Below are 24,743 nucleotides of genomic sequence, written 5' to 3'. Positions count from 1 at the left end.
ATATTTGCATTATCTCTAGTGAAATGTTTCTGTGTAGCACCATAACTCTGAATTAAATATGCAGTGTCAATATTACGGTGACGGCCCATAGTAAAAAATTCTCTTATCTGGGGCACATTGCTCAGTTGCAAGTCATCAAATATAACTAAGCTATATTCTGGGATTCGGTTCGGATGTGGAATTTGGCTCACATCATCTTTCATGTGAAATTTATTTAGAAAAACATATTTTGGTTGATATAAACTTTTGCTAAATAAGTAAATGTGCTTAAATTTTAAACCATTTTCAGCAAATACTAAATTAAATAAGAGATTTTTTTTTCCCCCAGCACTGGGTGATATAATTAACATTCTTGCATTGTGAGGTAGTAGCTCTCCATTTTTACAAAATGCAGGCTTTTCTTTATTTGTAATTAATTTATCAAAGTTAACAATTGGTAATTGACTCATGATTACAAATGTACAGAACGTGATCTGATAAGGTACTGAAAATTTTACAATAGTTAGAACAATGCCGCTAGTATTTAGAGCAATGACCGAGCGCATGTTGGCGCTACATGTATAGAGAGGCGTTTCCCAGAGATTGAAATGCAGGCAACACTCTCCACCTCCTCTCCTCATCATCATCATCATCAGACAGATTATGGATGTTCAAAAGATTCTTATATTACGAAATGAGAACCAATGTTTGATGATAATAATACTTCTAATATATTTTCAACGAATGTACATCATGATATTTACAATAAATGTACATGTTATTTACAATAGATTATTTACAATAAATGTACATGTTATTTACAATAGATTATTTACAATAAATGTACATGTTATTTACAATTGATTACAAAAGATTATTTCTCATCTAATAATTGATCTTTACTAATATAGCTAGGTTTAGAAAATCCAATCCATTTCACTAACAATCCTTTTTTATCACGTTTTAATATTTTTTCAATCAAATACACTTGTCTCTCCGTTTCGTTTAATTGTGTTTTTTTAATTTCTTTTGCATAAAACCTACCACTAATTACTTCTCCATTTAGATCTCTCAGTTAGTAGGTTATAGGTTTAGAAGGGAATATAGAATGAATCACAAAATACTCTGCGCTCCAGTTTATGTTGTAAGATTTATCGAAAAATAATCGTTTCTTCGAGATTCGCACAATATCTCCTAGCTTAAATTTTGGTTTTGAATTTTTCAATTTATATCGTCTATTGAATGCAGAATTCAATGACGATAAAACATGTGTACGATCTTTCCTGTGAACATCTTTAGGTTTCATTCTAATTGAACTGTGCACTGTAGCATTATAATTTTGAACCAAACTGTCTAGATTGCTTAACCAGTTTTTTGTTCCATGTTCAGTTAAATATCTATAAATTTTCGATTTAAGTGTTCTAATCAGCCTTTCAACTATAGATGCTTTTTTATCACTAAAAACATGGTAATGTTTAATACTATATTTATCTAATAACGCTTTAACTTTTGAATTGAAGAATTCTGTTCCCTGATCTGTTTGGAACAGCTTAACTCCCTTATTTTTAGAAATAATTGGTTCGAGAGCGTTAAATACAGATTGGCTTGTCTTGTCTTTTAATGGTACACAATATGCAAATTTTGAAAAACAATTAATAACAACTAAGATATATTTATAACCCTTATTAAAACGTGATAAACTTATCATTTCAATAAGGTCGGCTTGAAGGAGGTCTTTTTCACTTTTCAGTTCATATTTGCGAGTGGCATAGTTCACACGCGGCACGCTATGAAGCTCTAAAGCTGGCTTAAATCTAATAATATTCATGATATTTACAACAGACAAATCAAATTAGTGGTGTTGGATGATTGTCACGGCACATACTGATCAATCAGTTAGAGTGTTGAGGGTACTCTGTAATGTCCAAAAGGCAGAGTATCCAGACCATTTTCTGCAATGTACCTTTTATCGTCATATGGACACAAACAGACTTTTGCACATTTAACCTGAAACATACTGATTATAGGATCTTAACATACTAAATTTTTCTACATGTACACTACGTTTAAACAATGATTTCTTATACAAGTTAAAATTAAGCTTTCTACATTAACCGCGGACTTTACTCCCTTTGCAACGCATTTATTTACAGGTTCGTCATCATTCTCATTACAAACTAAAAAGCTGTAAAGTTTCGATCTAAGGCCTATAAATTTAGAGATCGGTCTTGAGGATGTCTCGTCCTTAAACTTTCCTACAACTTTATTTCTCTCCATGGAAAAGCAAGGGTGGCAAGGTGGATAGTTAGAAGTATCGAATAGGTTCAAATTATCTTTAATCAACTGATACACATCCTCTACTTTTACATTTAAAAGAAAACTGTCTGTATCGGTCATACAGAGTTCTACGCGGTTCCAGGCTACGATTTTTTGCAACTTGCAATAAAAGAATTTGTACATATGGAATTCGCTTAACTCCAGTACAGAGAAGCCGGAATAGACAGGTTTGTTCATTTTAAGTTCTAATTTACGAGAGAAAACCGCGATCACGTCCGGACTAATTATTTGCCAGTGTTTGCATAACAGATTTAAAATGTACTTGTCTAATAGTTTTTCATCTGTAATAATTTTAACATTGATGTGTTTCCGAACTGATTGTATAGTCTTACCAAAACAAAGATTGCAACATGCCTTAAAGAAAGATACTTCAAATTTATTTTTCGTGGCCTGTCTATTTTTGATATTGAAATCGATGTAGCTTTTCAGCCAGGGAGATTGGGAAAAGCTTATTACGCGATGTACTTTCATTAATTTCAAACCGAGCTGAAGGTAGAGTTTTAAATTGACGTAGTGTACAATGTACTTTTCACGGTTAAAAAGTGTGTTCATGAGTTTTTTTGTCTTGCTCTGTCCGTTCTCATTTGTCTGATACTCGGACAGCAATTCCGCAGCAGCGGAGTTAAGTGCAGGGGCGCGAGAGGGAAGCTGGCATGCTTATCGTGTAAATCTTTCGGGTACTCGAGATCACATTCAATTACGTAACCAGTTCCTGAATTGCTGTCCAAATTCGCGAAATCAAGTTTGGAAATTTCTTCCTCTGTGAGGAATTTGAAATTCCCAAGAGGGAGGGATCTGCTCATAGCTTCCGAATAAAGAGAATTCGCGTCTATATAAAGGAGATAATTAGACGGTTTTGAGGGATCGTATGTCTCAGGTAGATGTTTGTTATTCGCCTCACAATAACGTTTACCGATAAATGAGACCCCGCCTCTTATTCCCGCTTCGAACATGAGATGCATGTCCGGATCTGTAATTAATTGCAGTTCGACTTTAGTGTATTTCAACATGCAATTCCAGGTGAAGTGCACGAGGGAAATAAAATGAGTAACATCAAGCCCGTATGAGGTAAAAAGCATAGACCTCATAGATTCAAAAACTGTCGCTAATAACATTACGTCCAAACATAAATAAAAATCATGATATTCACCCAGACTTTTCAGATTGAATGTCGAGAACATTCTTTGTGCATGTTGATATTCTTCGCGAGTCAGAGGTGTGTCCGTTAAATCATTATGAAAACATTCGATTGGAGGAAGTGACGTTTCCGCGAATTTTTCGGGACAGCTCATGTACGAGTATGGATATACTCCTTTTTTTAACAGAAGCTGTCTGTGTTTGTGAGGTGGATCATGAAACACCGAAAATAATCGCTCGAACTTCTTTTCCATGTCTGTACTTTCTACCAAATTACGCATCAATACTTCCAAGGATTCGTTCATAAACTTGTAGGAATTTAGAAATTTAATTTTGTCTACCGAAAGTGACAAAAATCTCACTGATGTATTCGCGATGCAGGAAATTTCTTTTTTACATTTACCGAGCGCTTTCAGAATAAAATGCGAATCAAAACCGGAGAAATTATGGAAATAACACGAAATGTACTCCGGAGTACGTGTTGTTAAATTGCAAGAAACGTGTGCCGCACACAAGTAATTACCGGTTTCATGCGCGTGGTGACGGCATTTAATATCGGTTTCTGAGAACGGTTCAGCACAAAGCCCGCAGTTTACTGAATTTTAAAATTCGCGCTCTTCACTTTCGGTCAAATGTTGCATCGGAATTTCACGTTTCATATCCTCATACAAAATTTTGCCAAGATCTGTAATTTCCTGAAGAAATTTCTCCATGATTTTTTCGTCTAAACTACTCGATCTATGGAGTACAGGCCCATACGCAATTTCTCCGTTTACGTCAATAACAACGAGACAATACCCGCAAGGAATATGCCGCGCCGTTTTCTTTGTATAACTACGAGTAATTTCATCGGAATCGGATTTGTCATCATCATCATCATCATCATTAATATTCACAACGTATGTTTCTAAATCCGCGTAAATTGTGTACTTTTTCTTTAACGTCGCGCTCAGTTTCTTGAATTTAATTGTCTCTCCGCGTTTAGGATATGGAACGTGCTGAGATTCAAACTTGGAACAAAGTTCCACATGTTTCATCAAATTTGCTTTACCGTCTACATTTCGAGTTTTGTCTGATGTGAACCGTTGAAAACAGAAATTACAAACATGTACTTGACCCTTGTGTTTTGAAAGGTGACAGAAAAGATGCGATAAACCGTGTTTTCCGTTAGCGGTGTTGATTAAACAAAAATGTGTTTTTCCTGCATCAGCTTTCAACATTAAAAGATTAATTTGGTGTTTACGCGTGCGGAAAATGCTTGTACGGTAGGGGAAAAATTTTTTGTTGTCATACGCTATGATGTGAATTGCAATATCCGGATTGAGTATTTCGAATTTCTTAATATCGCGTGTCGTCACCGGGAAATTTACACCTCGCATATTGAGTGTGTGAGCAAACTTGCTCAAATACTTTACAGTCAAGTCCGAGACTCTTGGTTTCTGATGGAAATATGCGAGGACCGACCACAAAAAACATTTTTCGTCAGAGAGATTTTTGACATTTATAATACAATGCATGTTTTTCAAAAACTGGTGTGTTTGAATAAAACTGGATGAGTATATTGGATTAAATTTAATCACATTCACATCCAGCAAATCAATTTTCTCCAACACCCATCCGCTCCCATGTCTCACGAAATTTTCGAAAGAAGAGAGGATTTTTCTCACAGCTATCATGAAATGCTGGTTAAAGTCATCATAGTTCTCAAGAATACTCAACCATATATTGGAGAAACTATGTAAGTTTACTAAAGTTGTGACAGACTCATCAACCTGCTTGTCATCCAGCACCACTAATTTATACAATAAAACGTTTAAAACTATGAACCACTTTACATTTCCATCATACCGTGCCGCATGCTCCCTAATTATCTCGAAAACTCGAGTTTTCGACCTCTCAAGCACATTCACAATGTCAATATCTCCAGCTTCGTCATCATCGAGGGTGATGCGATGGCGGACTGCGCTTGAATTGATGCCACGAAGTCTGCGTTCCCTCGGCATGATGCTGAAAAACAAAAGAATAATGATCAGGATGGCATAGGCAATAGTGTGTGTAAAGGAGTACAACTACAATTCACAATCAGTGTGAATTAGCATTCACGATGTTATCACAAGGACAGATAATGTTGCATGAAAGATTGAGATTATTAACATTCGATAAAAGATGGACAAAAACTAGTCAGAATTTGTCGGCAGAAAATATGGCGGAAGAAGGTTTTATATTCGCGTGTGAACCAGACATTGTGCGATGTGTATTTTGTTCAATTTATTTAGGTGATTGAGAACAAAATGATGTAGCAGCCATAGAACATGCAAAGTTCAGCCCAGATTGTGCATTGAGAAGGAAAGGAAATATAACAATTGAAGATGAGAATTTCGATAATAATATTCTGCGAGAATATGAAGAAAGATATTTATCATTTACCAATATGCCAGAAGATTTATCTGTTCAAGGAGAGTACTTTGAAAAACTACCTCCACACCATCTACATTGTTACATTTGCAAACCATTAACTGATAGAGCAGACTATTTTGCAAGAAATGGTTATTTCTTACATAACTATCACTATCTGCAATGTGTATTTTGTAAATATATTATCGTTGAACCATTTGAAAAAGTAATGCATTTACCGTTTTGTTTATATGCTGATGAGTGTAAGAAAAAAGAAGAAGAAGAAGAAGAAGCACATCATACAGATGAGCCGAAAAAATCACAAGCATGCAGTATGATGTAGAAGGTCAATTTTGTCCTCAGAGGAGAAAAATTGTCCTCGGAGGAGAACAATTGTCCTCGGAGGAGAAAAATTTAAGTAAAAATGAACTTACATGTGTTGATTTGACGAAATGAAATAATCGGATATGCTTCTCTCAGCTCAGTTAGCTCCTCGACTCGGTTCAGGTATCGTCTCAGCTCAGGTAGCTCCTCGTTCCAGCTTAGCTCCTCGGCTATGCTTTTCTCGATGCAGGTATGTTTCCCTCACGAGAGCACAACTGTTTATGACACCGAGGAAACCCCGAGTTGTGAGGTGAGAAAATGCTGTGAAAAACAATGGAATATTCAATAACTGTAACCAAATATATATATTATAAATCAATTTAGTGTTATTTCACAAAAATATGAGAATGTAACAAATTTTACTTACAATCAATAATGTTAGCGTTGAGCTCGTGCTAAACCTCTGGGGAGTACGCAGTGCTCGCCAATTGTGATATGCCTCCTATGTGTTTCTCTCTCACTCGTACAAGCCTGCAACAGACAGAGAAACGACTTGCTATATAATCACTTCCCTCAGAGGAAAATCATCATTCACGTTAGAGCTATACACTTTGAGTGTTTTGTGAATTTCTCCACAATACTTCGTGAACTTCTCCACTTCACAACGGCGACGATGGACTCATCAAACGCTTCCTCCTCCTCCTCCTCCACTACATTATTCATCATCCTGGACAGCCCGCCATCGGAGAGGGAGCTGAACTACTGGGAACAGCAGAAGCAGCAGAAGAAGCAGCAGCAGTAGAAAAGCCGCAGCTCGGCTGCCACCTCTGCTGCTACAGCTGTCGCCTCCACCTCTGGCGCCTCCTCATCCTCACCCCTGAAGATGCATGGAATATTTGTTCAATGTGAGGATGAGGAAGAAGTCATCATACCCGACAGCAGCCCTCTCCCGCAAGCTACGCCAGCTACTTGGGCACCACACCGAGCGGCCCTCACATCGGTACCCGCCGCCAAGCAGCCGGTGAAGCGGAGGCTGGTCTTTGATGACGAGCCCGCCGTCCTCACTCAATCAAAGGTTAGCATACAAAAATTATTATTATTATTGTAATGTGCACAAAAGATTTTATCGAAATTAGTTTTGGATAAAATCTTTTGTGCACATTACAAGTCTCTATGTTTATTTGAATAAATATGAAATTACTGTGAGCAAAGTCAAGACTGAGCTTGTACGTATTATGCTATCAAAACAATCCGAACACAGATAACTTTTCACACGATGGTTGCATTGTTTAAACATGTTTACTAAATATGTTGCATGAAACAATTGAATTGAGTTATGTCAGTGAATTTCCGGGTTATTACATACTGATTACATATATTGTTATTTGAATTATGAAAAATCCAATCATATGCATAAACTGTTTGATTGTGTGAAACAAAATTGTTGAAAATTTGCATGAGTAATGAAGTGAAATTCGAATAATATATATATATTGATATTATAAATCCAATCATATGCATAAACATTATTCTGCAATAACTTTGATGTCAAATTACGTATTACTTATATTGTTATTATAAATCCAATCATATGCATAAACATTATTCTGCAATAACTTTGATGTCAAATTACTTATTCGAATAATATATATTGATATTATAAATCCAATCATATGCATAAAAATTATTCTGCAATAACTTTGATGACAAATTACTTATTACTTATATTGTTATTATGAAAATCCGATCATATGTTGATTGTAATGAACTGAAAAAATTTTTCGACTCGATTATCTAACAATTTGAATTGAGTTATGTCGGAGAATTTCGGAGTTATTACTCACAGTTTTGAGTAGTGAATCTGTTGAGCAAGATCTCTCTCTCTCTCTCATACAAATGACTGTAGCTCAGTTAAAAATTTAGGCATTATTATGAATAATACTCTTGACTGGTCAGAACAAGTGAACAAAACTTGTAAAAAGGTATTCTCAGCCATGCATGCATTGAAGAAAATGCACGATATCCTCCCTAGAAACATTAAATTATTATTGGTTCAATCTCTCATCTTCCCACATTTAATGTATTGTAATTCTGTTCTTAATGATATGCAAGTCACTCTGAATGATAAACTACAGCGTTGCCAAAATTATTGTCTACGTTTCGTCTACTCTCTCCAACGCCATGATCATATCACCCCAGCCCACATTGCTAGTTCAACATTGAAGCTTCCCGATCAGAGGCTTTTTCGAATAGTCAAGCTTGTTAGAGATATCTTGAAATACGGTAATCCGAACTATTTTAAAGATGATTTCAAATTTGTCTCTGAAGGTAGGAGGATAGATGCTTCACATACTAGAACCGGAGAAAGTACTTTAAGGATACCCAATCATCGAACTACTATTTTCACAAAATCCTTCTTAGTCAGTGCCTGTCGTGCATGGAATACACTTCCTGTTTCTATCAGGTCTATCGAGAGCCGAGCGAGCTTCAACCTGACTTTAAAAAAACATATTTTGGAACAAATGACTGAAACTGTCCGGCCCTAGAACAATCACATGACAACCATCCCTCACCATTACACCAATATAAACCTTTAAACCATGTTATAGAACGAATTGTATATATATATATTATATAAACTCATGTTATTTCAATTATCCACTGCATACTGCTGTATATTACTGAAATTTGATAACCCTGATCTACTTTCAGCCTACTTCATTTTATTAATCAATTATTTGATCATATCTACCTATATAATTATTTTACTTTATCAATTTTCTGTTTTTTTTCTCTTCAATATTCATATTGATTAAAACTTTTGCAATATTTCCATTAATAAATAAATCCTTAGTTTAAATAACGAAATTAACGTTTTGGTAGAGAGTTAGTGGGGAGGATATTTTTAATATTCTTCCCAAAGAATGGACATAGATATGTCCAAAGCTCCGCCAATTTATGTAGATGCATAACAATATGATTATTATCTACAGTTATTATATTACAAATTGCTTTTTCATATTATATACAGTTCAATAGTTATTTTCTTAGTCTATATTATGTAAATTCATCTATAACTTTGCTGTATTGTAAGCTATTGTATATAAGTGTATAAGCCAGTATATATTGTAATCTACATAAATAAAGTACTCAATCAATCAATCAATCATATGATTTTATAACCTGAAACAAATAAGAGTCTAATGAAATATTTTTCAACAGAAACGTGCGGCGCAAGAGCACGACAGCTCCATAACGCCTCTTTTGCGGGAGGAGGAGGAGGAGGAGGACGAGTTGGACGTGGAGACGGAGGACTTCCTCACCATTATAAATCGTCATACTGAGAAACCATGGACGCCTCTCCGGCAGTTGGTGGAGGACACGGCGTACCCCATCGTGGGGGTACGGGAGATTACAAACCAACATGGTCGCCGCATTGTCTTAAAAGTCCATTTAACATCTGAACGGCTGACGGACATATACATGCTGGAGAGGTATACCCACAGTTTAACGTCCAAAGACATTGAAAGTTTCAAAAGAAATTGTAAATCACTATGTCTGTTTGCGAAGCATGTTAATGCTTTTTTGACAGACATAAAAATTGTTAAGTGTCGAATTAGCAAATTTGGCATTTAACAATATTTATGTCGGTGAGCATTAACATGTTTTGCATGTTAATATGTATAAATTTGTTATGTATAAATTAGTAGTGCTCACAATAAATAGTTTGTTATTCTATAAAAATTTTTCTCAATTCTCACCTATCAGTTCGCTAGTACGTGTAGACAAGTGCACTCAATCACTCTCCACTATGCAAGTTGCATTGAGCGATAAGAAATGAAAATGTGTTTTTATAGCTTGTTGCACGCACGCACGCACAAGCAGGCCTACTGCTGACATCAGTCGGTCGCTCACTCAGTCAAGGCCGGGCAACGCTCGACCTTCACAAGGCCGGCCGCCTTCCTTGTTGTGAAGCTTGGGCATTGCCCTCACACATCTGGTTCGGCTCGCGTTCATATCTGTATGAGCGGAACACTTTCAATATTATTGTGTTTGTCTTTTTCAGATCAGCTATTTGAAAAATTCATTTCAAATAGCTGATCTGAATAGGTGAATTCGATTTGAAAGGTGAATTCATTTCCAAATTATTAGAAAATTCAATTTTCTTTTAGATTAAGTTAGTGTAATGATTAATTAATTAACTTTAGTTAATGTTCAACCATTGAGTTGAAAGGTAATGGAAATGGTATGTAGGAGAAAGCAAAGTGCAAGAAAACGAGGCAGAGGATTCTTGAGCTCTGCCGCAAAAGTACTTAAGGGAGCGGTAGGGGCTGCTACAGGAATTACTTCAACTATTTTAAATAAATTGATCGATGTAACACCATTTGAAATCCCAATAGCACCTGGCTACCAGTGGTGTGGACCGGGCACAAATGTACCCTTGAGGTTGGCAAGAGGAGATCCTGGAATCAACAAACTTGACCAGGCTTGTAAGGCCCACAATATAGCTTATTCACAAAATAGTGATTATTCTAATCGCGCCAAAGCTGACAGAATTCTAGCGAACGCGGCGTGGGAAATTTTTAAAAATCCGAAAACTCCCCTAGCTGAGAGAGGTCTCAGCTACCTTGTTACGAATGTAATGAAAGCTAAAAATTACTTTGGAGGTTCTTTGAGAAAGAAGATGAAGAAGAAGAACAAGAATGTGAAAAGGAAAGGTTATACTAATGATATTAGACGCAAAGCTATAGCTCAGTTGAAACAACATATTGCAGGAAAAGGATATTATTTGAAGCCTTACCCACCGCTTAGTGGTGGCAGACTTTTAATACCACCCGCAGCCCCACCACCATCATATGGTGTGAGTTTATTCCCTCAAAATCAAAGTCAAGTAACCTCTATGAACATTTACAAGAAATTATAGAATTGGACAAAAATTGTGAATGGGAAATTGGACTGATTAATTTTTGTAGTTACAATAGCATTGCAAACGTAAACAAAGGAACAAATTCTAGCTTCAAATATGGCGATAAGTTAATCATGTTGGATACCGGCGCATATGAACTTGAAGATATTATAAAGTCTATAAAGAATAAATTGAACTATGATGAGAAGAAGAATAAACTTATTATACGTGCAAATGCAAATACTATGAAGATTGAAATTTATTCTGATAAGCCTATTGATTTAACACGTTCTGATTCGATTGCTAAGATACTCGGTTTTGATAATGTTGTTTTGCAAGCAAATAAATGGTATTATTCCACACATTTGGTTAACATAACAAGCATTGACAGTATTCTTGTTGAGTGTAATTTAGCATGTGGCAGTTACCCTAACGGAAAAGAAAAACATATAATCTACGAATTTTTGCCAAAGGTTCCTAGCGGTTATTTAATAAATGAAGTACCCTCTCCAATTATTTATGTACCTTTGAATACACGTCGAATTCAAACTATTAATGTAAAGGTAACAGACCAGAACGGATCGTTTATTGATTTCTGCAGAGATACAATTACAATTAGACTGCACATACGTGAAGAACAAAAGTAATGGGATATCTTGTTTTTAATCCGCGTACAAGTAATACGTGCAAGCATAATCGACTCATTAGAGAAAAGGTCGCGATAGCGTCAACATCTACTAAAAGCAATAGGGCGTTATCGGCTAAAAGTGCGAGAATATTGGAAAAATTAGGTTTTATAGTTGATTGGCGAAATGTCAGGAGGAGGGGCCGCAATTAGTGATATTCTGGACGTACAGACAGAGCTTCAGTTTTATAATGACATAACCAAATTCCAATTTCATACTCATACAGTTTATTCGGGACAAGAAATAAAAAACTCTGATGAAGCTCGGATAGGAATAAATTCATTGGATGTGTACACTTTACCTTGTAAATCATTTATATTGATTGAGGGAACGGTTAGCTGCACAAAACCGGCAGCGCCTGCGATTACAGTAGCAGGGGAGGCAACTCAACCGGCTGGTGCGCCCGTTCCGGCAGAGTATAAATTAAGCAGTAACGTAGTGGGCAACCTTCTTGATGAAATACAATACGAATTAGCAGGTCAACAAATTTCCAAATCAAGATTAATTGGTTTAACTTCTACAATTAAAGCTATTCTTGTGAAGAACGCATCTGATAAAAACACATATCATTTAGCTGGTTTTGACACAGCAGGATATGAGCTAACAGATAATAAATTCACTTTCTGTGTGCCGTTGAAATTAATCCTTCCATTTTTTGAAGATTTTCAAAGAATAATTTTAAACTTGAAACAAGAGCTTGTATTATTGAGGTCGCCCTCAGACCTCAATTGCGTCGAGTCTGCAACCGGTACAGAGGTTAGTGTAAAAATTACTAAGCTCCAATGGCGGATGCCCTACATTACTTTAGAAGATCATATGCGATTGAAATTTTTGAGACTGCTCGATGCCGACACTCCACTGAAATTAAGTTTCCGCCATTGGGAAATTTGTGAATTACCAAATTTGCAAAATTCACTTGTTCATTCTTGGTCAGTACGCACGACATCGAATTTTGATACTCCAAAATATATTATAATTGCATTTCAAACTGATCGAAAGAATAAAATAAAAAAATCAATATCTAATTTTGACAGCTGTGATATTTATAATGTTAAAGTATATTTGAATAGTGAGTATTATCCATACGAAAATCTGCTAGGTAAAAAGGAACTAATGTACAGAATGTTTTTAGATTTCGCGCCATCATATTATAATCATACGATATATAGCGAACTCGGAACAGAAATCAATTTCAAAACCTTTTGTGATTCGACACTGCTAATTGTGGTGGATTGCTCACACCAAACAAGTCATATGAAATCTTCGACAGATGTTCGTATTGAAATGGAATTTAGTAATGCAGTACCTGCAAATACTTCCGCTTATTGCGTTTTAATTAGCGATCGAGTGATGGAGTACACACCTCTGACAAGCATGGTGAAAGAAGTTCAGTAATTTTGTTGATAGAGTGCATCACTGCATGCAATATTAAATATAAGGTGTGTACTGCGCCAAATGTAAGCCATTATCAGTTTTACCTTTGAACAGGAATCATCTGAGCAATGTCCTATTCTTTGTGTTCTGATATTTTGGAGAGTGAGAACAAAGCTCAAACTCGGACTGTTGGTATCCAGTGTGATCTCGATTCTGATATTTTGGAGAGTGAGAACAAAGCTCAAACTCAGTCGGTACTTTACGATATCGAATCTGATAGTTTCTATTATGAACCAAGGAGAAGCAGTACACCAATCCAGAAGTTGGGAGAGGAGGAGGAAAAGGAGGTGGAGGAGCAGAATCGTGAGGAGGAACAGATACGTGAAGAAGGACAGAAAGGAATGGACAAGCAGACGTCTACGAAAATTGCTATGGTTGATCTTCACTGGTTTAAACAAACTTGTAATAAAATTATTGTGAAAGAACTTGCTATAATTGACGAGTGCAATAATTATGCCGTATTCCATTTCAAATCACCATTTGCAAAGATGGAATTGAGTGCAAAATTGTATAACGATGTAACATGGCTGGAACGTAACTATCATAAAATAAAATGGACCGATGGAGATTTGGAATACAATGAGACAATGATTCGTGATTACCTCGCAGGTTATGAAAAGATTTTTACAAAAGGAACTGAGAAAGCAAAGTTTTTAAGAAGATTGCATTCTAACGTACAATGCATACCGGAGGACTTTGTCAAGCCTGATTTCAGCTTTTTCACCACTTCGTGGTGTTATGATGCATGTAAGATACATAAATATAGACCCGATGGAAGATGTGCTTTGTACAGTGCACAACATTATAATTCTTTGCTGTTTAAAAATATGTATCAAACAAATAATTTCTTGTGCGAGAATACTCATATGAGAAGTATGAAATTGGCACCGATGTATACGAATGCGCAGAAAAGAAACTTTGCACGTTATGGATTCTTCTACAATGGAAAGGAATTACAGTGTGTTTATTGCTTGCATGCACTGAGATTGCATAAAGCATGCACGTGTTGTCTGTCTACAATTATTGATGAAGAAAGACCGTTTAATTACTCTATAATAGTGCCTGCCTACACATAGTTTACTTCATTCGCTCGACAACAATGGATCCGACAAAGTGGTTAGCTGCTGACAACCAGTTGGAAGTGAGGTTAAAAAACTGCATAGACTGGTATGATGAATGCGAAATTGCAATTAAGAAATCATCTCGTGAAAATTATAGTTTGGTGAAACAATTAAAGGCTATTTTTCTAAGCACAGTTAATTTGAACGATATAAAAGACTATTTGTGCTATTACCGTCCACATAATTTGTCTATAGATAAATTAATTAAAATTAAAGATGAAGTTATGTATTGTTGTAGTGAAATGTTGTAAACAAATTTTTAATTCAGATATTTCCTCGAACATTTTGGTTTAGTATCAGTGTAGACTTGATTGAGTGAGGACGCGAGATACGCCCCCTCAGAGACAACTGTTACAGCTAAGTGCACATTCCTACCTTATCAATTATAGTTCATAGCTTGATCTAGGTCATGCAGTGTTTTAGCTTTGCAAAATTCAAAAAATTAACTCGCCTCTTGATGTCAATTTCATTAAATGAATTTGATTCTATTGCAAAAAATATTAAATTTTCAACAGGATTCCAAGGCGATGATGTTGATCTAGCATTAACAAAAACAGAAAATGTACATTTTCCAATTTTATCTGAGATTTTCGAATTACTTGACATACTAGATACAGGCCATCTACATTATTGTAGTGCAAATGATTTCTCAACTATTGTTACAAATTCCGATGAACTTTGGAAATGCTTGTATGACATTGCAGATAAAAAATGTAAAAGATCAACTTAGATCATTGACCTCTCTCTGTTAAGATATGTCAGACATCAATAGAGCTTGAGTATGTTCCCCAAGTGATATAGGTCTGAGGATATCTATACCTATTTTTGGATATGCTTGTTCATTCTAAATTTACTATAGATATTCTCGGAGAAACACTTTACAAAAAAATAACGCCCGCAGGTTTGTACAGCACATAGAAAATTTCAATATAAATTAAATTTGAAATTTTTCTTAACTGTCGGGCGGAAAGCAAACCAATTGTATTAATTTGCAATCAATTTAATTTTACAGTACAAGTTATTAGATGTAGTAATATGCATTCACTCAGTATAAAGATGTAGAAATATGGATTCACTTTAACTGGCAGTATAGGAAGGCGGGATTAAAAAGGAACTCAGTTACTTGTCTGATTTCTCTTTCACATGGCTTTCGTAATAGCAAAAAGGAATTTAGAAATATGGTGCGAGTAAGTGAGAATAGGAGATAACGCATGGGGCCATCTGTTTTTTCCCTCACTGAGAAAGGGAAATTATTTTTTCCCTCACTGAGAGAGAGAGAGATCACTCTCTCTCTCTCTCTCTCTCTTCATCCCCCTCGTCCTCACTGGGGGAGGGGAAGAGATTAGATTAGATTAGATAAGATAAGATAAGATAAGATAAGATAAGAGAGAGAGGGAGTGTGAGGGGGAGAGGGGTGAGTTTGCGCAAACTCTGGGGGGAGGGGGAAGGGGGAGGGGGGAGGGGGGAGGGGGAGTTTGCGCAAACTCAGGGGTGTGGGGGAGGGGTGAGGGGGGAGATTGTGCAAAAAAACCCGTCAAAACCCACAATATATAGCTACTGGCACACCTTTGATATTTTAAGTTCCTCAGGGAATTTCCCCTCTTGCAATATTCTGTTTATGCATGCAGTCAGTGGTTGCACAATGTGAGGTATTATTTTTTTCAAAAAATTGTTCGACATGTTATAATAATCATAGCTGTAAGAGTTATTCAGCTGTTCTGCTGCCTTTAAAACATCAATCATTGTGACAGGTCTCCACTTGAAACACCTATTTAGCCTAACATTAACTTTATTAATACAATCTTTCACTGATATATAAGGTTTGACAATCTCTCTTTCAACCCTATCAACGGACTCAACACAGTAACTGTTGAATGAATTTGGGGATATCAGTAGTTCAACGCCTTTCGATATATTACAACTTTTTTTTCATGGGAGCCCATGCAGTCTTACATTTATTATTGCTAGATTCGATAAGTTTACTATTATAAGTAAATTTGGCATCAGTCACCTCTCTGATATAGACTTTTATCAATGCAGTCAACTGGTTCTTAATTTCGACACTGCCTGTGCTTTTATGTAATAAATGAAGTTATTATCCTAGAAGAAATTATCCTATCCTTTTCCTCGGCTAAATCCTGAGTATACCAATTTTTTTTTCTACTTTGTTTATGATTCTACAAGGCTCAAGAACCAAGAAAACATGTATTATATTGGTCAAGATCATAAAAAAGAAACTGAACATTGCCATTGCATCACAAAAGTGATGATGTGATAACAATACTTCAATCAGTAAATCTCAACTTTTCAATAAGTCGTGGAAAGCTTCTCTCTGCGAAAACATGTTAAAAACTACTTCTAGTCAGATTATTCGGCTCACTTATCAGAGTTATATTAGATATCTTAGGTTTTACCAATCTTACAACTAAACCATCATGGTCTGTGAACGGAAAGTCCTTTACTACCCTACTCTCTGCACGATCAGTATGACAATTAACAAAAACAATATCGAGACAGCTATCACCTCTGGTAGGCTGTGAGTTCAAACAATAACAGTTGAATTCTCTAAGTAATCTGAGGAACTCTAAGACTGTTTTCTTTGAGGTCAAAACAGCGAAATCACCATTGAGATCACCCCCCGCTATTACAGTGTAATCTTCCCATTTAGATAAGTGGCTAAGGAGTAAGGAGATTCTCAAGAGCACTCAAGAATTCATATGGGTTATATATATCCCGGAGAGTGATACATGCAGACTACAGTAATTTTAAATTTGTCTACTATTACAGCCGAAGCCACAAATATAAATTCTGAGGTGAAATTACTTATAACCGGGGCTCTAGTTTCAATGTCATTAGCTACAAAAATAGCAGTCCCTCCCCTAATGTAATTTGTTCTGCAGAAGTTGGCAGCACAATAAAAATTATCGGGGTGAGAATAGATCAATATTCATCGTGACATAGCCAATGTTCTGTTAGGCACAAGAATAAGATAGGAGCCTCTGCACCACTATCAAAACTTGAAATGTAGCCGTCTAAATGTAATGATTTCCTGCTCAATCCCTGAATATTAAGGAACAAAAATCCGAGCAAAGGGTGTATATCTGAATTTCTATTATCAATCACAGTGTTTTGTTTAAAAAAAGGGATAGAGAACTGTCTAAAAAATCTAAGGATTGATGGGAAGACAAGTAAGATTTCTCTGAAAGGACAGTGCCATTGGGGATCTGATTGAAGAGATCTGCAGGAGAACTGGGTGGATTGGGTGTGATAGGGTAGGATAGCCCAGATAGTGAATAGCGGGAGGTTCAGGCAAATGAGGGATCCGCAGCTCATCCACAGTTGTAGCCCCGCCACCAATAGTCGCCAATAGATCAATGTCACCCACACCAATCCTCGCAGCATTCTGCATGGCGAGTACTTGAAAGTTCTTGGCTAGTATCAGCTTTCCGCGACGATTGAGATGCAGACCGTGCCTTGTGAAGTGGGATCGCTGGAGGAAGTCGATGATGTCCAAAAAGGAAAGCAGCAGACCGCCTTCATATTCACTCACCACTCTCGATAGATAAGAGTTGGAGTGGAGTATGTTTTCATTCAGGCTGGGGTTGTCATATCTGTCAATATAAAGTCACATTTACAATAAAAATATGTATGGTATATTAATTCTACTCATATAAGATAAGATAAGATAAGATTCTTTATATCTGCAGGAGGCTGCAGGGTCTCAGGCCTTTTCTTGGATATTAGAAAAGCCTTTGACACAGTCTGTCACTCTATATTGCTGGAGAAACTGAGTAGGGCTGGAATTAGAGGAAACATTCTCCAGTGGTTCCATTCTTACCTGAGTGGAAGAAAGCAATGTGTTACAGTGCAAGGAGTAAAAAGTAATACTTTGACTTTGTTGAATTGTGGTGTTCCCCAAGGATCTGTACTGGGCCCGGTTCTATTTCTGGTTTATATTAATGACTTGTTCAACCATAAATTCAAGGGATGTGTTACATCATTTGCTGATGACACAGCCCTGGTTTATGTTGCTAAGGATTCTCATATTTTGTGCAATATGATGCAGAGAGATCTAAATGATCTTAGCTTGTGGTTTGGAATGAACAGGTTGGCTCTGAATTCGAACAAAACTAAGTATATGTGCTTTTCCTTGTCTACCTCGGTTGACCTCCCTACCCCGCTCAGGTATCATGATATGGATTGCTTGATGGGGCAGCGGAATTGTAATTGTGATGTTGTCTGCCGGACCAATTCTATCAAGTACCTAGGGTTAATTTTAGATGATACTCTAACTTGGAGGCTCCATATCAAGAAGCTGAAGCAGGTTCTCTTTCTGATGCTGCGGAAATTCTATCACATAAGGCATCTGTTTCCCGGTAATGTTGTCTCTAATATGTACTATGCATTTGTGCAGTCCAGACTTGGGTATGGTATTTCGTGCTGGGGATCCACTTATATATCTCATTTCTTGCCTTTGATTAGGCTGCAGAAGGCAATTATCCGTGTTATTTGCGGTGAGGGTGGGCGAGTCCACTCATTCCCACTTTTTAAAGCAAGATCCATCCTGCCGTTGAGATATCTGTATGTCTTCAAGGTTCTGGCACTATTTTATAAGAAAAGTGGTAACCATGGACCTGATGTAGGCCTACCCTATTACACTAGGAATGCTGAGAGGGGGTTCATAACATTGCCTCGTTCTCATTGTACTTTGTTTCAGAAGAGCTTCGTTTTTTTGGGCCCGAAATTTTTCAACTGTCTTCCCACTGAAGTCAAAAATGTAGTTAGTATTGCTTCTTTTAAATCTAGATTAAGATTGTGGTTGATGAATCGTTCACCGGGAGAGATTGAGGATCTTTTTGGAATTTTAATCTGAACTTTATTCACTCGTTCTTCTTCTTTTTTTTGATACACCATTGGAAGGTGTAAGCTATGATTTAACAAAATCAGCTCCATGTTGTATGAGTGTGTGTGTGTGTGTGTGTGTGTGGTTTTAATTATTTATTATATTTACTATTTGGTATCATTCATGTTCATTGTCATTATTATTTTATTCCCATTATTTTCAGTTTATAATAATATCTCATGTGTGTACGCTAAGCGAATTCCCTATTTTATTTTCAATTGTGAGATATGCTCCTGTTTGCAGACAAAGTTCACTCTTTAGCAAACAGTATTGTATTCTTTGACTGTACACTAAGCATTTTTGTTGAATTCAATATTTGATTATTGTTATTCTGTAATGTACTTGTCATAGAATAAAGATTTATTTATTTATTTATTTATTTATTTATTATTTCGCAACCAATTTACTACAACAGTACAGCGCACAAAACTAAAAAAAAAAGATAGCAAATAAGAATAATAAAACAATACCTAAGAAAACTTTTTAACCGAATAAATATGAAACTTGCTGATAATACTAATTGTATTAATTCTCATTATAGGATGATGGAATGTAATCTAGCACAGCTACACTGTTTTACAAAAATACAACATAATTAATGCACGAAATAAAATACTGCATGCAAAGACCTTGATAACAAGGTCACGTTCGCATTGCAGGAGCATCACTGAACAGAACTAAAGGACAGTTCAAAAGAAGCAAAACTTAACTTAATAAATAATAATGACAATAGATAAAATATATTAAAGTTGAGAAAATAAATACAATAAAATATAATAAGAACTAAAAAAATACAAAAAAAATCTATCCTGAATATAAGTCAAAAAACAAAAGTACTGATATAAAACGAGGTAGTCAGGCCAAGTTAACCAATAGTTTAAATATAGCAATAATATAAACAGATTAAAGTAAAGGCAAATGAATTAGGCTTACATCATTTAGCCATTTGATTAAACTAAGCAAATTGAGGATCTTCAACGAATGAATGATTATCTTAGTGTATATTTGCTTTTAGAGATATATAGATGATTTTATAAGGTATACTCATAGGTCTTAATGTTTTTCATTGATGCATTTAACAAATTTCATAATTATAAATGCTTATATCTGTGGTGATAATTTATAACCAATTCTTCTATAAGATAAAATACTTCAATTGTTTTTGTAAAAAGAATTAAATGTGTACTGGATCCAATTTTAAGTATTTGCTCCAATTAAGTATTTACTTAAACAGTGACGTTGTAAAGATCTTCCAATCTCTCAGGGCTGAAGGAGAGGAGAAATTTTTTCAGGTTTCCTTTAATTAGCTGTATTCTATTGCAGTTATTGTATAAATTTTTTATCGGAGAGGGTAGAAGATTGAAAAATTTAGGAGTCAGGAAAATAAAAGATTTTTTAAATAAAGTGCAGTTTGGTCTGACACCCCGGATAAAACCCTCATCAGCCTGCCTTGTATGATGAGGGTCAGTTACAGTATCACTATAATCTATTGACACGCCATCATTCATACTTATCAAATAGAATATAGAGAGCACCTTATATACATATAGATGTCTATAACAGTAATATAACAGTAATATTAATAAATTCTAAATATTGAAATCTTCTACATTCATTTTCATGCCGATAAACTCTTTAACTGAGTAAAAGGGGTTTTTCAAGAGAAATATTTATAAAATTTTCTTGAACATCCTGTGATTAAGTTGCCTCACCTCAATAGGAAGCTTATTCATAAATTTAATTGCAACATTCGAGGGACTTTGATCAGTTTTATGCAGTCTGCTTCGTGTTACATTGAGCGTCTGATTGGATCTTGTATTATAAGAATGAATTGCATTTCTCAACTCCATTTTCTCCAGATTTGCTTTCAGAAATAGTAAGCATTGCAATATATACAATGAATATAGAGTTAGAATGCAAAGACCTTTATAAATATCCCTACAATGTTCCCGATTCCGCGCCCTGGCGATGACTCTTACAGCCCTCTTCTGCATTATGAAAATGTCTTGTGCATGTGAAGAACAGCCCCATACTATGGGGTTACCATACTATGTTGGTCCAGCTCCCCACATAATCGTTTAAGGGCAAACACACCGCTGCTCAACCCACTATTCAGAACAGCAATGTGTTGTGCCCAACAGAGTAGGGTCAATAATTATTCCTAGAAATTTCTGCTCCTTACCAGTATCATTTGTTGTTGATCCCTTTCTGAGCCTGATAGTGACTGTTGTGGTTTTGGCTTTGTTGAGGAACAGTTCGTTGACATTCAACCAAGTTTGCACCGACTCCAGATCCCTCTCCGACAGTGCAACAGCTTGAGCATCATTTTTATGCTTATTAAGAACTGTGGTATCATCGGCATACATAAAGATTTTTGTTGGGACATTTATGCTAAGATCATCAATCATGATCAGAAAAAAGCACTGGACCCAATACAGACCCCTGAGGCACACCACACTCCACAGGCAAAACGCGAGAGTTGTCACCATTCACGGAGACGTACTGCACTCTGCCTCGCAAATAGGGAGGAAATAGATCAAGAGCAGGTCCCTCAACATGAAGGTGTTTCAATTTCGCCAGGAGGATATCATGTGACACACAATCGAATGCACGACTGAGGTCACAGAAAGAGACAGCGGCAGAGGATTTATCTTCAAAGCAGTCAAGAATTTCTTCAACCAGTTTTATAAGAGCATGTGTGGTTGAGAGGCCTTTTCGGAAGCCAAACTGTGTTTTGCAGAGCAAGTTATTAATTTCAAGAAATTTGCAAAATTGCATTGCGAGCAGAATTTCGATTTTTTTAGACAGTATAGGGATCAAAGCAATAGGTCTATAGTTGGGAATATCATCATGCTTGCCCTTCTTGTAAATTGGTATGATTTTGGTAATTTTAAGAGAAGTAGGGAATTTTCCATTAGCGATGACTTCATTAATAAGTGCCGTGAATGGGGTAGCAATACAATCTATGATCCATTTAATTAGGGCATTGGATAGTCCATAGTTATCTTTGCTTATCTCTGGTGACATATGCTTAACAACTTCCAGAACGCAATTCTCTGTAATGGGCTTGAATCTAAACATCTCAATACTTTCAGGAACATTATTATTCTTTAGTAGATTATCTGATGTAACTGTATCATTTTTATCAAGTTTTTTCTTCATTTCATTAGCAATATTTGCAAAGAAACTATTGAAACTATCTGGAGATATAATGTTCTTGAGTAGTTCTTTTTTCTGATTTATCCTTGTTTACTATGTTCCACAGTGTCTTAGACTTATTTTCAGAATTCTCTATTAAACTTTTGTTGGATTCTTTTTTTGCTGTTTCTATCATTAGTCTGTAATAACTTTTTTCTCGAGTATACATATCTTTATAATCAGAGGATGTGTTGGAGAGAAAGTTCAAAAACTCAAGCCTATTCTTATGATTTTTCAATTCTTGTGTATACCAGTTTAGATTGTTACTTGAACTTCTACCAGAACCAGTTTTCCTATTTGAAATGATTACGTTGAAACTTAATCTATAGTAATATATAACCGTATTTAGAAATGCTTCAAAATTTGTATCTACTTCAGCATGATTATTGAAAATATCTGACCAGCCTTCTATCAACAGGTAACTCCTAAGTACATTAATATTACTGTCATCAATTTTAGTTACTATTTTATAAATCTTTTCAATGTTTGTCTCAGATTTCTGTGTATCAATACAATTCACTCTACTCATTGAAATAAGTTGGCCCAAGTGATCACTAACATGACAGTTACAGTTACTCACTAGAACACTCAAACTTTCTTTGAAAGTTGTGAACACATTGTCCAGACAGTAGGTACCCCTTGTCGGTTCATGAACCCTCATTTCGAACCCATACATACAACACAAATTAACAAAGTGTTCTGCATCCTTACTATTTATATTAAAATGCAGGTTGAAGTCACCACATAATATTGATTTCCGGTTTTTCCTATTTGAATAACTTAAAGCTAGTTCCATAACCCTGCAAAACGTTTCAAAATTACCTTGAGTACTTCTATAAACAGTAATGACCATGATATCAATATTCAAGAAATGAACTCCTGCTAATTCACAGTCCAACTCAACCGAAATGTTATTTAAATAATTTAATACTTTGTATTACGATAAATCATCATTGATGATTATTTGTCCTTATCACTTCAGAGAGGTCTTGCAGTCAGATTGAAAATCAACTATACTCTTGAAGTCACCGTTACAGGAATCAAAACTCACCCGCACTCACAGCAGCAGACTACTATATGGCATGCAACTGAGCAAGGCGCAAAGACTGATAACATTGCACTGTTCAAGACCTAGCCAGCCGGCATCCGAAAGTGAGGTTAAAAACACTCTGATCCAGAAAACACACAACAACACGAACTTGATTCAGTATTAACATATTTCAGTAACTGCAATATGAACTCAACACTTTACTCTAGTCCTACCATAACTTATTTTTCTCTATAACATGAGAAATACTTTAAGTTACGTAAAAGTTTCGGAACAGATACAACTTAGAAGATTTTTCTTAAGCAAACAATATTGTATTCAATGATCTGTAATATGATTTGTATAATGGAATTCGTCATGTAAGTGATATCATTGAATAAAACTTCGATTTTGATTTGATTTGATTTGATTTTTGATACAAGCTGACTGAGAATAAGGCCTGACTGATGAAAAACATAGATATTAGCGATTTTTTCGAAAGTGACTTTAACGATTTTGTTTGAATTTACTCAGTATAGTCATTTAGAAGTTCTATCAACTGCCATAAACCGCATGTCCCTTGAAATTGTGAGTTCCGCCCAATCGCCAAAATATTTTTCATGACTTTGAACTGCCTAGCTGGTTTCACAACTTGAATTATTTACAACTTCAATCTATAAAATGTATAATCTAAATTTTTAGTTGAAAAATAATACCATAGTAAGATAAGATATTTATTAACAAGTGTTACAAGGCTGTTGCCTATGGTAACATTGAAAAAAAATTGACAATATAAAATTGAATCAAACTTGAGAAATAAATAATTATTCAACAGTTCCAAATCAGTATTAATCAATTACAAATATCAAAGAAAATAATACAGTAAGCAATCAAAATTATACTAGATTACATTAGCAAACTAGAGGGAAGATATTTTGTTATTTGCATCCATGTGGAATGAAAATTATCATAATACAATACAATAGAGACTAGATAAAATAAATAATGAATAAACTATGAAAATGGTTCTATTATGAAACATTGTGATCAGACTTTTAATAAAAAAGGGGAGAAGTAATTATGAAATTGTGCATGGAATAGGAGCAAAGAAATTGGAGCGTGAATGCACCAAACCCTGCCAATCATAATGATCTTATGCTAATGTATAATTTATTTTTGATGACAGAAGCCTCGATTTAAACAAATTGAAGCTTGGTGAGAAAATCAACTCAGGTGATAGATTGTTCCACAGTCGGGACACTACTCCATTAAGGCTGTTCGATACACTTTCTTATAT

General features: G+C 35.5%; 2 protein-coding genes across 3 annotated transcripts in view; both read left to right on the top strand.

Annotated features, from left to right (window-relative positions):
* The window catches only part of LOC111052862 (serine protease filzig), a 314,546-nt gene that overhangs the window by 182,839 nt on the left and 106,964 nt on the right, over positions 1–24,743 (top strand). The window lies entirely within an intron of this gene.
* On the top strand, positions 6,906–9,965 carry LOC120355051. The gene is made up of 2 exons (XM_039443329.1): positions 6,906–7,246; positions 9,394–9,965. Exons 1-2 carry the CDS (start codon positions 7,055–7,057, stop codon positions 9,805–9,807), a joined length of 606 nt encoding a protein of 201 aa, XP_039299263.1. The 5' UTR covers positions 6,906–7,054; the 3' UTR covers positions 9,808–9,965.

This window comes from Nilaparvata lugens, chromosome X (genome assembly GCF_014356525.2).
Source record: "Nilaparvata lugens isolate BPH chromosome X, ASM1435652v1, whole genome shotgun sequence".
Classification (NCBI taxonomy): domain Eukaryota; kingdom Metazoa; phylum Arthropoda; class Insecta; order Hemiptera; family Delphacidae; genus Nilaparvata; species Nilaparvata lugens.
The sequence above is the reverse complement of the archived record's forward strand: the minus strand, read 5'-3'. Positions and strand labels throughout refer to the sequence as shown.

What these genes read in the sequence shown, in the direction of transcription:
- LOC120355051 (XM_039443329.1), top strand. Translation starts at nt 7,055, where the DNA reads ATGCATGGAATATTTGTTCAATGTGAGGATGAGGAAGAAGTCATCATA. An exon ending in CCGTCCTCACTCAATCAAAG is followed by an intron (nt 7,247 to 9,393) that starts GTTAGCATACAA and finishes ATTTTTCAACAG; the next exon opens with AAACGTGCGGCGCAAGAGCA.